General features: G+C 34.9%; 1 protein-coding gene across 3 annotated transcripts in view; it reads left to right on the top strand.

The window, feature by feature from the left end:
* The window catches only part of LAMA3 (laminin subunit alpha 3), a 310601-nt gene that overhangs the window by 283698 nt on the left and 10581 nt on the right, over positions 1 to 16322 (top strand). For all 3 annotated transcript variants that reach the window (XM_031946523.1, XM_031946522.1, XM_031946524.1), the window contains 9 exons: positions 124 to 268; positions 1001 to 1120; positions 1810 to 1943; positions 7206 to 7323; positions 8603 to 8743; positions 10406 to 10539; positions 11740 to 11871; positions 13297 to 13456; positions 14294 to 14463. In XM_031946523.1, the coding sequence (XP_031802383.1) occupies positions 124 to 268; positions 1001 to 1120; positions 1810 to 1943; positions 7206 to 7323; positions 8603 to 8743; positions 10406 to 10539; positions 11740 to 11871; positions 13297 to 13456; positions 14294 to 14463 (1254 nt within the window). The remainder of the gene's footprint in view (positions 1 to 123; positions 269 to 1000; positions 1121 to 1809; positions 1944 to 7205; positions 7324 to 8602; positions 8744 to 10405; positions 10540 to 11739; positions 11872 to 13296; positions 13457 to 14293; positions 14464 to 16322) is intronic.

Here is a 16322-nt window from a genome sequence, read left to right as displayed (position 1 = left end):
TGGCAATACTTGTAGTACAGATGCACTGCTCAGTTCCTCATGCATTCATTCATATGTCCTTGTCAATATGGCTATTTATTTGCTAACTTGCTGCCCTGATTTCTGATGTGATTTTATTTGCAGGAAAAAAGAAGAGTCCGACAAAAATTATTTTGAAGGCACAGGTTACGCACGGGTTCCAACCCAATCCAACACTCCTTTTCCAACCTTTCTACAGACAATTCAGACCACCGTAGATGAAGGTTTATTGTTCTTTGCAGAACACCAAGTAAGTCAAAATCTAGTATCAAATACTGCTAAATTAGTCTGTTATAGATTATTGACTCCAATGTGCCCCATCTTTGATGCATAGTATATGTGTAACCCTAGGTAATTCACTTCATCTCTCAGTGCTCCTAGAGTTAAAAATTATATATTGCTGAGCAAATGTTGATCAACATTGGTAGAGTTACCTTCTAGGGATTTCCCAAGGGCAATGAAAAAAAAAACTAGTTCTCCCCCAAAATTCAATGACTTTGGGAAATTTATCTTAAAAACTGGAGGATTCATTTCCATTTATATTTATCATATTCAACAAGTTGATTGAATAAAGTAGAATTAGAAATGGAAATAAAATCTGGATATTTTTCAGCTTGTGAAGTTTGCCGGAAAAGGAAGCCACAGTATATTAAGCAAAGCCTCAGAAGGAGGATCTTTCTTATTCAACCAATAAGCATTGATTAAATGCCTGCTGTGTGACAGTACTATGCTGGGAATGCAAATACAATAAATGAAATAATTCCTACTGGCAAGGCATTTACATTTTAATGGGATAGATAATATATATTTATGTATATATGTTTATCTATAATTATATAGGTGTATAGAATAAATGTAAAAAGAGTAAATGCAGATGAATATAAAGTAGTAAATGCTAGTTTGAAAATCATAAGCATTTTGCTTTCCATTTTCACATGAAACTGAAAGGCTATTTTATATAAATTTGTTTTCATGTTTGTAGGATTTCTTTATATCTTTAAGTATGGAAAAGGGATATCCTGTGTTGCGATATAAATTAAATTCAGAGCTTCCAAAGGAAAAAAGAAGTCGGATACTCATAAATGATGGAGCAGATCAGATGGTATGTAATTTTTAACTTTTAAAAATAATAATTCTCATTTCTCTTAAATCAGTTAAGTCAAGAAATTTTAACCAAAGAAGCCTGCTGAATGATTTTTCAAGAGGTCCATACTATGTGACGATGAATGAATTGCCAGGAACTTGTTCATTTTGTTAGTTGAAGATCAAGAAGTGGAATATATGTAATTAGAATAATTTTAAATGTTATAGTACCAACTCTTGCTGCCCCCCCCATAGACAATGCAATTGAGTATGTTTAATATTTTGTGAATGAATGGAATTCTATATGAAGCAGAATTAGTGGGACTTGGGTAGTCTATTTGAAACAAGGATGCTTTTATTTATTTATTTATTTATTTTGAGTGGTATTAGCTAGGTTGCTCAATAGGCAGAGCACCAGGCCTGGAATCAGGAACACTCATTTTTCTGAGTTCAAATCTGACTTTAGACACCTACTAATTGTGTGACCCTGGGCAAGTCACTTAACCCTGTGTGCCTCAGTTTCCTCATCCATAAAATGAGCCAGAGAAGGAAAAGGCAAACAACTCTAATATTTTTGCCAAGAAAATCTCAAATTGGGTCACAAAGAGTCAGACATGACTAAAAAACGACTAACTTATAATTCCTTCCTGGGTAAATTATGTGTATTTCTTTAGCCATTTGCTGATTAACATCTCATGTTCATTTCAGATTACAATCAGGATGGGGAAAATGCAAAACATTCTACGAGTAACTGTGAATCAAACACTCATTGAAGTTCCGGGTAAAATTTTCAATTTCAACACATATTATCTTGGAGGAATTCCAATCTCACTCCGAGACAAGTAAGGGAAAAAGATTGTTTTCTGAAGTCTTTACTTAATTAATGTCTGTCTATTACATTTCTTTTTCACAAAAGAAATAGAAAAGAAATTGTGCATCTCAAAGCACTAATAGTGTCCAAACTTCATGTACTTCCTCTGCTGTGGACACAGCCTTCTGAACTTGAATTGGACAACTAGTCTGAATGGAAAAAGCCCACTTACAAAGGAAGTACATAATAAAAATAACAATAGCTCACATTTACCTACCACTTTTTAAAGGTTTAAAAAGTATTCTACCTGCATGATCTCATTAGTGAATCATGAGATTCACTATAGAAAGAAAGCAAGTCAGGCAAAGTCTTTCTTTGTGAGCTGTCCAATGATTAAGCCAGGGATAGTTTCTTTGCTGTTGAAGTTCAGACTCGTTGGGTAATATTTGAAGCTGGTTGGAATTTTTTCCAGTTTGTAAACTCTATGGAAGATTACCAGGCATTGTTCTTATATATTTCATTTAGGCATTTGGCAGAGGCAACTTCTCCTCTAATTCCTGCCAAGGTTTTCATAGCACTTTGTGAAAAAAAGAATTCTCTATATTAATAGGACAAGTTTTGAGCTGTCAGGTTACCTCTAAGAACCTCAGAATGAGAAAATTTTAAAATCAAGTAGATATGCATAATGTTTTCATGATACTCAAGTATAAATTCTAAATTCTGCATAATCTTGACCTTTATTCAATTAAATAGACTACTTTAAGGTTGCTTGTTCTTTATAGTGCACCAGAGAGCAGAAAATAGAAGATAAAGCAATAGTCTGCTGAGTGATTTGCAACTGAACTGGATTAACACCAGCATCATTAAGAGATAAGGTTTCAAAGAAAGTGAATCATATAATTTTCACTAGTGAAAGTATACTAGCAAGGGCCTGTAGACTACTACATAGGGTCAGTCCAAATGTTAAGTGATTATCTCTCCCCCAAACTCTATATTATTAAAAATATTACCAAAAAGGAAAAAAAAAGAGCATGAGGTTTCAAGCTAGTAGTTTCTACTAGAAAAGAGCTTTAGAATAGCAGTATCCTAAATGTCTGTTGACTTGAATAAAAATATTCTTGGTATTTAACTAATTTGCAGATGACCTAAAGGTAACTGATCCAATAGATGACTGTCTGTATCCAAAAAAAAGCTTGATATTCTAGAGCAGAGGTTGGCAGCCCATACTCTGACCCCTATTTTTTTTATGGCCCATGAGCTGTGAATGATTTTTAAATTTCTGAATATACTGTTTTCAAGCCATATGTGGCTTGTGGGCCATAGTTTGCAGATCCCTCAGTCTACAACACTAGCCAATAGTAAGACTAAGTTTAATTGGAATTAATGTAAAGCCATACACTTGGTTTGAAAAAAGTCAACTCCTCAAGATGAAGGACTTGTGGCTTGACTGCCTGTGAAAAAGATTTGGAGGTTTTAGTGGATTGTGAGCTCAATTGAATCAACAATGTAACCAGGGAGATGATATAAATTAGACTACATTGAATATCCAGAACATAAGGTGCAATATTCTCATTGTATTCCAGCCTTTTCAGATAACATCTGGAGCAATTGCATTTAGTTCTAAATGTCATATTTAGTAAGTTATTAATAAGCTAAAGAACATCCAAAGGCCAACCAGGATAATGATAATAATAATAATTATTATTATTATACCTGAAATTTTTGAAGCCCATTAAAGTTTGCAGAGCACTTTTTCTACATATATTATTTTGGGCTCTTCACAACAAACTTGTAAAGGAAGGTACTACTAGTATTTACAACTCCATCTATAGATGAAGAAATTAAATTCACAGAAATTGGATGATTTTCCTATGATCATATGTCTGGTATATTGCAGAAGAAGCATTTGAATACAGTCCAGGGTCTCATGGTCATCAGACCATATGAGAATCAATTGAAAGAACTGAATGCTTATCCCAGAGAGGACTTAAGTAATTATCACTGTGTTCAAATATTAAAAGGATTGTCTTGTATTGGGTATTAAGTTTATTCTGTTTGGTCCCAAAGGACAAACCCAGGAACAGTCAATAAATAGAAGCTATAAGAGGCAAATTTAGGCTTCACATAAGGAAGCACTTTCAAACAATTAGAGCCATCCAAAAGTGTTTGGAGGAAGTGGGTTCCCTCTTACTAGAAGTCTTCAAGCAAAAGCTTGTCAAGGATTTTGAAGTGAGATTCTTACTCAGAAATAAATTGGACTAGTTAGCCTTTGGGGCCTTTCTACCTCTGTAATGTTATAAGTCAGAATAATAATAGCTAGATTCACATGGCCCTTTAAGGTTTGCAAAATGCTTTACAAATATTATCTCACACAACTTTGTAAGGGAGCTACTATCCATCCTTTCTTACAGATGAAGAGACTGAGGCTGGTAAAGTCAGTTAAGAAGTATTTTTGAGTACCTGCTATGTGCTCAATACTCTGAAAGCTGTTTATTACAATTTCATGAGAATATACACATATACACACACACACACACACATTATTTTTTGGTTTAGTCATTTTCAGTCACATCTGAGATTTGAGATTTTCTTGACAAAATTACTGGAGTGATTTGCCATTTTTTTCTCCAACATATTTTACAAATGAGGAAACTGAGGCAAGCAGGGTTTAGTGACTTGTCCAAGATGACACAGCTAGTAAATGTCTGAGGTCAGATTTGACCGGGATCTTCTGGATTCCAGACCCAACTTAGCTACTTTGTTGTTATGCGTGTGTATGTGTGTATATGTGTGTGTGTGTGTGCATACATGTATATATATATGTATATATATATATATGCACATGGGTATATATCATATATATGTATACATAGATCTTATGAGCTTTTAACACATAATATATATATATATATATATATATATATATATACTTTTTCATACAATAATAGTAATAAGCACCTTGCAGGGATATATGTATATATGTGTGTATGTGTTATATCTATGTGTATACCTTATAAACCTTAAAAGCCCTGGATATACATCCTTTGTTCTTATAATTACCTCATCAAACCTATGCCTGATATAAAGTAGGAAGAGCTAATAATCAGCCCTAATATTTCTCATTCCTTGTATGGATGGCACAGTCAATCATGAGAGTGTGCCCAGATATCCAAAATGTAGTTAAATGTTCACACAGTGTACTTCCACGAGATCAGAAGCACTATGTAAAAAGGTATCAGCATTAAAGAATGTACAAAGGGGAGAAGTGAAATGGTTCCTCCATGACTGGCAACCAATCTCTCCTTTGACACATTGATTCGATGACCAACAACAATAATAGCAGAATTTATATAGCTCTTTATTGTTTACAAAACACTTTGTAGACATCACTACATCAACCCTCCTTGGTGGGAATTTGTGGGTATTATTCTCTCCATTTTAGAGATGAGGAATAGCACTACTAGTGAGTGGCCAAGATGAGCATAGAAGCAGATCCTCTCCCCCCAATTCTAGATACTTGTTTGTTTCCATAATAGCTCTTTGGGGTAAACTGTCTCCTACCTAAAACCTCTTAAAGATCAAAGAGAGTTTATTAAGCTGAAAATATGTATAACTATTAGACAAACTGCAAGAAAAAAATCATTCTTCTCCCTAGATCTGAGGCAAAAAAGGCATTTTATTTTTTAAAAGTCTGCAGCCTGATGAATATTTGTTTCCTCTTTTTTCTTTTTAATGATTTCACTTCATACATATTACATGCAACTCAGCTGCTCATAATGAGTAAAGAAAAAATGATACAAAAGCAGTTCCATCTAGAAAAGTGAGCAACTTAAGAAATTCATAAAGAAATCTGCTTTATGTTTTTCTTAGCTGATCATTTGCTTTGGAAATCCATGCATTTTACCTAGCTTCAGGCAGCTCTGCCTAAATTCAGATTGGAAGCCAAATACAAATGCAAATGACTAAGGCTGCTCCTTTGTCATAGGAGCTGTTGTAGAGAGTATGGAAGCTTCTTCTGTCTCAGTTTTCCAGCTGTGGTTCTATTTCTCTCCTCCCACACAAAATCAACTTCTCATCATTAAAACATCAAAATTCAAATATCTACCGCTTCTTGGTGCTCTGCTTCTCTCACTTCTTGTTGTATTAGCCAACCCCCCTATCTTTGTGATCACCAACAAGTTGATTTTTAAGACTTTAATTTCCTCATTAGTAAAAAAGAATAAATTGATATTGATCCCCTTAAGAGTATATCCCAGCTCTAAATCCGATATTCCTCTAGTGTCTTCATTCATTTTAAATACTAGAAACACAGGTATAAGAACTTAAAGTAGGCTTTCCATTTGTCACAAATAAATCAGTCTCTTAACTCCTGTTTTTTTTAATTCTGTATATTTTGACTACTTTGTGAGGTCTTCATGAGGATAGAGCTAAAACTCCTTGTAGCCAATGTGAATTGAAAAGTACTACTGATGTGTTTGGGGTTTAGCACCAAATGTTGAGAATTGATGTTCAGAACCAAATGATGGTGTTTGGTCATGTGAAGAACTCATAATGGCCATTCTCTTTGGCAAAAAAGGTAGATTTATTTATGAGAAGAGATGACAGACAAAATGAAGAGATATAATGGACACCAGTAGTAGTGAATATGAAATAGTTTGGGGAGAGCATCAAGGAAAGGGTTTTTTGTTTTTTTTTTAACAATTAACATTGGAAAAGACAAGTTCCCCAGTGGAACTCACAATTAACCAGGAGAAAGGAAATTCTCCAGGAGGAATACTCCATTGACAGGCAGACTAAGTCCTAAAAGGATTCACTATTCTAAAAGAGTTTGCTACAAGAAGGAGAAAGACACAAGGCATGATGGGGGGATGAGAGGGATGATACTCTGAGGCATAGGGAAGCTAGAAGGAGAAAGAGACCACGAGACAAAGTGCCTTGGAGGACTTAACCCAAAAGGAGTTCAGTCAAGATGGTGTGGGCCATGGACAGATTTATAGGAGAAATTTAACCTCAGAATTTTGACATAATTTGGATTTCTGAGTAGACACAGCAAGATGGGGCTACCCAGGACCTCCACAGTAGGTGAGGCTATAAGGTTAAATTAATTGCCATCAGTGTCCTTCCCTCAGAAAGAAGTAATTTTATTAGTTCTTCAGAAGTCTTTCTTTTGCCAACCCTACCTAATTACTCACTGGCTTACCACTACCAAGTACAAAATATTGTAATTATGAACTATGACACTTAAATGGAATGGGAATGCCAACTAATTCCCTTTTTCTCTTTCCTAAAACAGGTTTAACATATCCACTCCTGCCTTCCGAGGCTGCATGAAAAATCTAAAGAAAACCATTGGTGTTGTTAGGTTGAATGATACTGTAGGAGTCACCAAAAAGTGCTCAGAAGACTGGAAGGTAATTTGGAGAGTTGTTTCATGACTCCACTGTTATGAAGAGTTCCATGGGACCTGGGCTCTAGTACTAATTCTGTCACCATCTGTAACTTTGGGCAATACTCCATGGACCCCAGTTTTTCTATCTGTAAAATGAGGCAATTGGATTAAATCATTTCTAAATTTCTTTTCAGCTATTAAAATCCTATGAATCTAAGGATTCCAGCCCTTTGCAACTACTAGACCAATTTATTTTTTGTATTCATGGAATTTTAATCTCATGATTTTTTTTATGGATCATAGTAAAATGCCATTGGATTATAATCAGTAATGTCAGACTCAAATAGAAATGGATTCCCCAAAAGCTACATATTGACGTAGAAAATCACAGATTAGCATTATCTAAGTTATATTACATTTTTATTTATCTCATTTAACATTTCCCAACTACATTTTAATCTGGTTCTGTTATACTTGGGAGTTTTAAGGTAGTGTGCAGCCTGTAGGCTCAAACTTCTAGATTACAGAATCACATAGTGTGCACAGAGTATACAGTTCATTCCCCATGCATTTATAAAGTATATAAAGTATATACATATGCTATATGTATATAAAGTTATATTCATAACTAATCTATATTGAATGATGATCACCTATTGATGATTTGGCTACTTTTTAGCAATACAATGATCTAAAACAGTTCTGAAGGACTCATAATAAAAATTGCTATCTACCCCCCCAAAAAAAGAACTAATAAAGTCTGAATGTAGACTGTAGCATACTTTATTTTTCTTCGGGTTTTTTTTTTTTGTTGTCATTTGTTTGTTTGTGTTTTCTCTCACTGCATGACTAATACGGAAATAAGTTTTGTATGACTGCACATGTATAACCTGTATCAAATTGCTTACCTTTTCAATAAGGGAGGTAGGGGAAGGAAGGAAGGAGAAAATTTGGAAATCAAAATTTTAAAAAATGAATGTTAAAAATTTAATACATGTTTTGAAGAAAATGAAATATTTTTTAAAACTATATATGCATAAAGTGCTTAGGAAAGACAAAAATATACAAAATATATTCTTGAGAATATAAAGATGGCTGACCTATTAGATTGCTATAGAACATCTCTCATTTCTTTTTAAAGTTACTGAATAGATATCAAACTATACACATCACTTCAGCCAGAATTGATAGGCCATGTGACTAAAGGTGGGATGCAAAAACAATCAGCTGTAATATTGTATTTTAATTTTAATAGTATATTGCCTAAGATGCCAGTGACCAATTCTCTCTTTGTGTTTCAGCTTGTAAGAACAGCATCATTTTCCAGAGAAGGACAGATAAGTTTCATTAACGTGGGGCTGCCAGATCCCAACAACTTCCAGTCTTCTTTTGGATTTCAGACCTTTCAACCCCATGGCATATTATTAAGACACCAAATAGGGGTAAGGAAAATGATATTTACATTAAATATGCAATCATTTTATAATCCAGCCCCAAAGAATGTTGATGGAAACAAGCTTTGGTCAGCAAACACAATATGTTTATTCCCCAGCACGCACTAAACATAGATTAAATGCCCATTTTGAGCAATCCCCTGTTGTGCTTACTTTTTTAACCTAATACAGTCAATGTTATGTTTTTTAACAACAAAATGAGACCGAGGTCTTCAGACCTAGATCTAAAAGAAATCAATTCGTAAAAAATTAAATACTTAGGTAATACACAGTTCTTTATTGTGCATATTCATGGAAAGACTTCAATTAAGATAAAAATAAATTATTATTGTTTTCAGTGGTACAGCTAGACATTTTGGGCCCCTAAGGAAAAAAAATATATATTTAAAAGAATCCCCACAAAAGAACAATGGTCTTGGAGTCAGAAACTTTGGTTTAGAGTCTTGGATCCACTAATTCCTGGCTGTGTGACTTCAGACAAATCATTTAAAACTTTTGAGTCTGTTTCTTTAATTGCAAAATAGAGAAAATGCTTTTTGCTAACCACCTTATAGGGTTGCTGTAAGGATTAAACTGAGGCCATTTATGTGGGAACAATTACCAAGCCATCATATAAATATTAGCTATTATTATGGTAATGATCTCCAGATCATGGATGTAATAAGAAGCATTTACTTTCCTGGAAGGACCAAAGGGAGGAAGTAGGCAGACTTCTCATATAGATCCATATTGTTGGACTCTACAATTAGCTGGGTAACTTATTTTGAGCTAATATAAGCCTCGTAACTTCAGAGGACACTAGAAATTAGGTGGCACAGTGGATAATAGAACATGAGACCCGGAGTTAAGAAGAGTTACATTCAAATCCCTCCTCTGACACTTAATAACTGTGTGACCCTGAGCAAACCTCAGATTTCTCATCTGTAAAATGGGGATAACACCACCTACCTCCTAGAATTGTTGTGGGGATCAATGAGTTAATAACATGCAAAGCATTTTACCTCTTTTTAAATGATCAGCCCTTAACTAAACTCTGACACATAGTAGCCACTTAATATTTATTGATTTAATGATAATTGATCAACTTAGCTGATGTAAATATGTAAATGTGTTCTGTGAAGCCTTATACATCATGAACTTTTATAAAGTTCTAGCATTTTTTATAAAATTTCCCTATTGAGCTGTCAAAACTCTAAATTAGGAACAGACTGCTGCTCCTTGTAGCTCCTATATGGTGACTTCTTCCAGAGTTTTGTTCCTTGAAGTAAAGAGCAACTTTTTTTTTCTTCCTTTATATTCAAGGCCCTCCACAGTGCTTCACTCCTCATAAATCCTGTTGCTTAAGCTCCTTTTGGTCTCTGTGCCCACAAACCTTGAAGAGGTGGCTTTAGGAGTACTGATTCCTATCATTGTACAATATTAGAAATGCTAAATATTTTGAGGGGGGGCAAAAAGGAGGAATAAACGACCTATCTTTAAACCCATAGAGCTTGTCTTTTAAAATGGCTCAGAAAAATCCATGCTATCTATGAACATTTTGCAGTCATTTCCCCAGAAAAAATTTTGGTTATGAATTTGGTATGTAAAATAATATTAATATTTAAATGAATATTACCATTGGTAATGGTGTGGGGTTTTTGTTGTTTTCAGACATATACCCTACAAATCTCTCTGGAAAATGGTCACATAGAATTAAGCTCTAGAGATTATACTATTTTGAAATCTCCCCAGACGTATATGGATGGTTTACTACATTATGTATCTATAATAAAAGATCATACTGGGTAAGTACATATGCATTTGTACTGGAGGAAAAGAATCCAAGATATCTCTGATCTTTGTCAATGTAACAGCTTCTTTAAACAGTACAAAATGATCCTTTCAATTCTTACTAAATGGTTTCATGAGTTGGCTGTGACTCTGAAAACCTGTCACTTACTGGCCAACCTTGTAGTGATGAGTCTCTCCAGAATTAGGCAGGTTGGTCTTCCAACAACAAGGAGAGAGTCCATTACGGACCTCTAAGGCTTTCCCATCTAATAGATGGGATATGTAAACTTGTGATATGTAAATATGGACACTGGTCTTTGAGAATCATCTCCACACCCCAGCTTAGAGAAGCATCAGAATAGGACATCTGTAGTAGGAAAAAAAAAAATGAAAAATGTTGATTTAATCTTTTTAAATCCTTTCATCAGGGAGTTAACCACGTTTTCTGATTTTTTTTATAAGAGTCATAGAGGTATCTGTTTTGTAGTTATATAAAAAATCAGAAGCCTTGCATTCAAGTCTTTCCTGTGACTCATATTGGCTGTATGAACCTGGGCAGGTCACTTAATCTGTCAATACTCTAGGGAAGTCTCTTTAGGCTATATATTATAGAAAAGGGGCCAACATGTTTTAGTAGAAGGAATTTCTTCATTGGAGAGTCCTCTATATCAATCACATCACAACTTTATCATTATCTTTTTAAAACACATTCTATTCTTGATTCTGCTATGATCTTGCTTTGGAGTATAGAAGTTCCTTCAATTTTATGTATTAATTTTCTCATAAAGAAAAAAAATAGTGACAAAAGTTATAGAATAGATTGATTACTAGGTTATTTTCTGTAAAGAATTTGAATATGTCAAAGATCAAAATCAGTATGTTGGTTCAGTTTCTTTTCTAGCACATTTTATTTTCATTAAAGAAGCTGTCTAGCACAGTGTGTAGATTACCAGGCCTGGAGTCAGGAAGGCCTCAGTGCAAATCCAGCCTCAGACATGTAGTAGTTATGTAATCTTTGGCTTCTGTTTGCCTCAGCTTTCTCTTCTGTAAAATGGAGATAATATTAGCACCCACTTCCCAAGATTTTTGTGAAGATCAAATGAGAAAATAATTGTAAAGCACTTAGCACAGTACCTGGAATGTAAACACCATATAAATATTAGTCATCATCATCATCATCATTATCTTCATCATCATCATCATTATCTTCCCAGACTAAGACTTCTGATTGATGACAAGACCCTAAGAGATAACCAAAGATTACCGACATTCCCAGACTCAGAGCAATCCCTACGCTTTGGTGGGAGTGACTTTGAAGGATGTATCACTAATGCATTTTTCCAGAGGTATGTGGTTTTATAAATTTTTAATCATTGAGATTCAAGTGGGAAAATACTATTATTTCACATTTTAAAGTGAGTTATATTTAGTTTTTGCCCATAGGTGACGAGGCCTATTTATGGAGCCAGAATTCTAAACATGGGCTTCTTCATGCTTGTCATAAAATCCAAACATCTAAAATATCTCTGTTTATATGCTATACAAATGTCTGAAAAACAAAAGCACACAATGAACACGCAAGCAGTTTTTTTTCCAGGAGGGATGTGACCTATGTATTCATGACTTGAGTGTGCAAGATATCCCTTGAATTGGCCCCTTCCCTTCTCCTTTCTTCCTTGATGTTCAGGATTCCATTTCTCTGCTGAGAGATGAGGGCATCCTTTCACAGCTCCTTTTGGAGAGTCCACTCTTCCCAGAACTTCCTTTCTTTTGAGATTTCACTCAGCTCCTTCAGCAGCTCACTTTACTACAATGCTCTTGACGTTATGTAGCCCAACAGGGAGACTGACATCGGGAACCAGATAATCTGTATTAGCCTGTGTAATTCAATGAACTTTATCTTCTTGATTGTCAAGGGACAAAATGAAAATGGAAGACAGGGTGGAGAAATAAAGGTATATTCTTCAAACTCTGAAAAAACAAACAAACATAAAATTCCCATAAAATGTTTTTATATGAGTTTATATCTTAGGGCAATTAGGTGGTACAGTGGAGAGAACCCTGGGCATGGAGTCAGAAAACCTCAGACACCTACTAGTTGTGTATCCTGAGCAAGTCACTTAATCCCAATTTGCCTCAGTTTCTCATCTGTAAAATGGGGACACACTGGAGAAGGAAACCACATCAGTATCTTTTTCAGGAAAATCACATGGCCAAGTCCATGGAATCATGAGGAGTTAGACATGAACAACAACAATTAGGTTTTACACTTCAGATGCATAACATGTTAAGTTGACTTTTGTATAAACATGAGTATTTTTGAAGCAATATACCTGGGGATTTAAGTTCCTAAATAAGTTTTCAGATTTGAAGAAATTTTGGAGCAGGGCTTCTTAATTGAGTGGATTGGGGAGAAAGAAGGGAAGGACCATAGAAGAGGCAGAGAGGAGGGGAAAGTGGCCATAAATTTTTCGATAGTTTCCTAATTTTTCTAATTATATTTTTCCATTTTTTCTAAATTCTAATTATATTTTTCTAATTATATTTCAACCTAACTGGTTTCCTTTATAATCCTATATATTTTATTTTATGCATTCAAAAAATATTATTCTCAGAAAGAGATCCATAGTTTTAACCAGTTTGTTACAGGGACTCATGATCCAAAATCATGCAAGAAGCCCTGCTTTGGAGTAAATGTACCTGGTACTTTGTATGTGAGCATTATCCAAGGTGATTTAGAGAAATTTACTTTTCTTTCTCTTTTTTTCCAGATTAGCCCAGAGTCCTGAAGTTCTCAATTTAGTCAGTCATACTCGGAGGGAAAAGGAGACGGTGTCCCTAGGGGCCTGCAATTTAAACAAGCCACCTTTTCTAATGCTGCTGAAAAATTCAGCAAAGATCAGCACACCAAGGACATTCAACATTGATAGGGTATGCATTCTGGCCATCCAGCTAGCTTCTTCTGCTAGAGATTCAAGTGTTTTCATTTATTGCCTAGATGCTAACAGAGATTAGAAAGTTAATGACCTACTTTACACCCCACATGAGAGAATGAGAGCCCCACAGTGGGCCCGGTGCTAGATTATGAGTTTAGCAAGGAAACCTGAATTATAATCCATATAATTATGGGACCTGAGTCAATCATGTTCCTCTCAATTAATAGAGTTTAAAATGGGATTTTGGATAATTGTCTCTCTCTCTCTGACACATAGAAATGCTTTAACTTTGTTTCCTCATTTGTAAATTAGGTTGTCATAAGGAAAGTATTTGGCAACATCTATAATGCTATATAAATGCGTGACTGGATTATTGTTATTTTTACAGCAATAGCCATATTGTTACTGCATTAACTTTCGTGGGGGAGAAATTGGGGAGATTCATTGGGGCTTGGCTCCTGATTGTATGAGGAAGAGAGAGAAAATGAAGGATCCAGAATGACTGTAGTTTTGAGTTTTGATACTGGGAAAAAGGCAATGCCTTTAATAGATAGAGAGAAGTCAGGTGGCAAAGTATAGCAACACATCCCATTAGTTGTGATTCTAATTTCATGCTATAAATATCTGCAGAAAAAAAGGAGCATGGTTTAGTGGACTAAATGTCAGCCCAGAAACCCAAGGGTTTTATGAATTCTAATCCTAGCATGGTCAGTCATTGCTTTCCTAGATGGCATGAGAAAATCATGATTAAATAAATGTAAAAGCTACATGACCAATATATCTTACCTTAATCATAATTTCTAACTTCCCCCCCCCCCATCCTTTTGTGCAGCTACAAGAAGATATGCGTCCTGCCCCTCTGATGAAGAAAGAGATTCAGACAAACACCCAGCACTGCATTGAATCACCTCAGTCTCAGGTTTCTAAAGGAGCTTATCGGTTTGGGGACAGTCCCACTAGCCACTTGATCTACACATTCCCTAAGCATATGCTGAAAGACAGGTATTGGTATAATGCTTCGAAATTTTGTTTTATTACAACTCAATTCAATTCACTTCAACCATGATTCTCAAAGCCCTAAAATGGGAGGAATAGAGAGGGCTCTTCAGAATTATTTAATGAGAAGGGAGGAAAAAGGACTTCCCTCTTTAATCAAACAACAAACATTTATTAAACACTGTTCTAGGCAGTGTTTCAAGGGATACAAAGAAGAGGCAAATCTTTGCCTTCAAGAAACTTACATTCTAATAGAAGAGAATTGGACTATTTGACCAACAAGCTGATAGTGTGCAAAGAACAAATGGCAAGAATGCCTACAGTGAATTCCTCATACTTGAAATAAAAGCATGTTAACATATTGTATAAGGGCTGACTTTAGCCCCAATACCCAGTTTGGAAACAGGAATGATCTAAAAAGAACTGTAATTTTTCATTTCCAAATGGCTTTTTGCTTCTAAGAAAGTCCACATTTCCCCTTCCTTGAATTTTATATTCAAAGAGAAATAATTATTTTTCAGGAAGATAGTTCTCAAATGGATCATTTTTAGACCAAGTATCTTGACTTCTTTGTGGTGGTAACAATGAAAAAGGATTTGGCAGCTAAGTGGTGTAGTGGATAGAGGGTTGGCCTTGGAATTGGGATGACTCATCTTTCTGAGTTCAAATCTTATCTTGCCCATTTATTGGGCAAGTCACTTAATACTGAGCCTCAGTTTCCTCATCTGTAAAATGAACTGGAGAAGGAAAAGATAAACCACTTCAATATCTTTGTCAAGAAAACTGAAAGACCCAACAACAACAATCTTGGCTTCTTTGTGATGACAACTTATGTTTCTGTTACTGAGAAAGGAGTGAACCAAAATACCACACTAAAAGAAAGGGAGGAAAGGCCTTTTTGAAAAGGATTTTTTTTTCTATTTTAAAGAAGTCATCAGGAATTCTTAACAGGACACCTATAAAATTAGTTTTCAAAAAGACAAGTCATTTTAATATACTGATTGTAAGCTTAACAAAAACTGAGGTTGGTGCTCCCTCTGACAAATGCTGGCAGCCTTTGAACCCTGGGCAAGTAATTTTAGCTCTTCATACCTCGTACAATTCTCCCAAGATTATAATTTGCAAAATCTGTGCCAGTCTGCACTGGTGGAAGGAGTTGGGGAGTTTCCCATGCCAATAAAATTATATTACAATTGAAATAATTATAATAATAATAATCACAATAATAGCATTTATATAGTGCTTTAAAGTTTGCAATGCACTTTACATATGTACCTAATGCAATGGCTTATATCCCCTGAATGGTTTGAATTTTTAATTATGTTTAATTCAACAAAGGTTTTTAAGTGCTTATTATGTTCCTGGCACTGTGTTAGATATTGGGTATGCTTACTGTCTCCTGGAGGCAAAACATTATGTACACAGAGAAGTTAATATGTTCACAAATAAGTTCTAAAGTTTCTGTTGCTGTCTGTTTATTTTATTCTGAAGTGACCCAATTGCAATAAGTTCTTAGAGCTTTTGAAAAGTACATAGCAGCATAATGAATGAGAGGAAAGAGATAGGAGTGGTGATAAAAGTTTTACAGGAAAAGGTAACCAGCCAAACTGCCCCAGTTCTTGTAGATCGCTTCAGACTATCCCTCCTGGAAACTTCTTTGACTATCTAATTGGGAAAAAAAAAAAAAACAATTTGCACATCAATCTATAAAGAAAGACATTTCTAAGCCAATATAAGTGGCATCTATAGTTATCAGCCCATTTTCCGACTCTTTCTGTGTAGGATGGCTATTCACAAAGCTAGGTTAACCTTATGATAATAAATGATGCTTATAGAATGCCATAAATAACTGCTAGATGGCACCA

The sequence above is a fragment of the Sarcophilus harrisii genome, chromosome 1 (assembly GCF_902635505.1).
Source record: "Sarcophilus harrisii chromosome 1, mSarHar1.11, whole genome shotgun sequence".
In the NCBI taxonomy this organism is placed as follows: Eukaryota; Metazoa; Chordata; class Mammalia; order Dasyuromorphia; family Dasyuridae; genus Sarcophilus; species Sarcophilus harrisii.
This window is presented reverse-complemented; position numbering and strand designations above follow the sequence as displayed.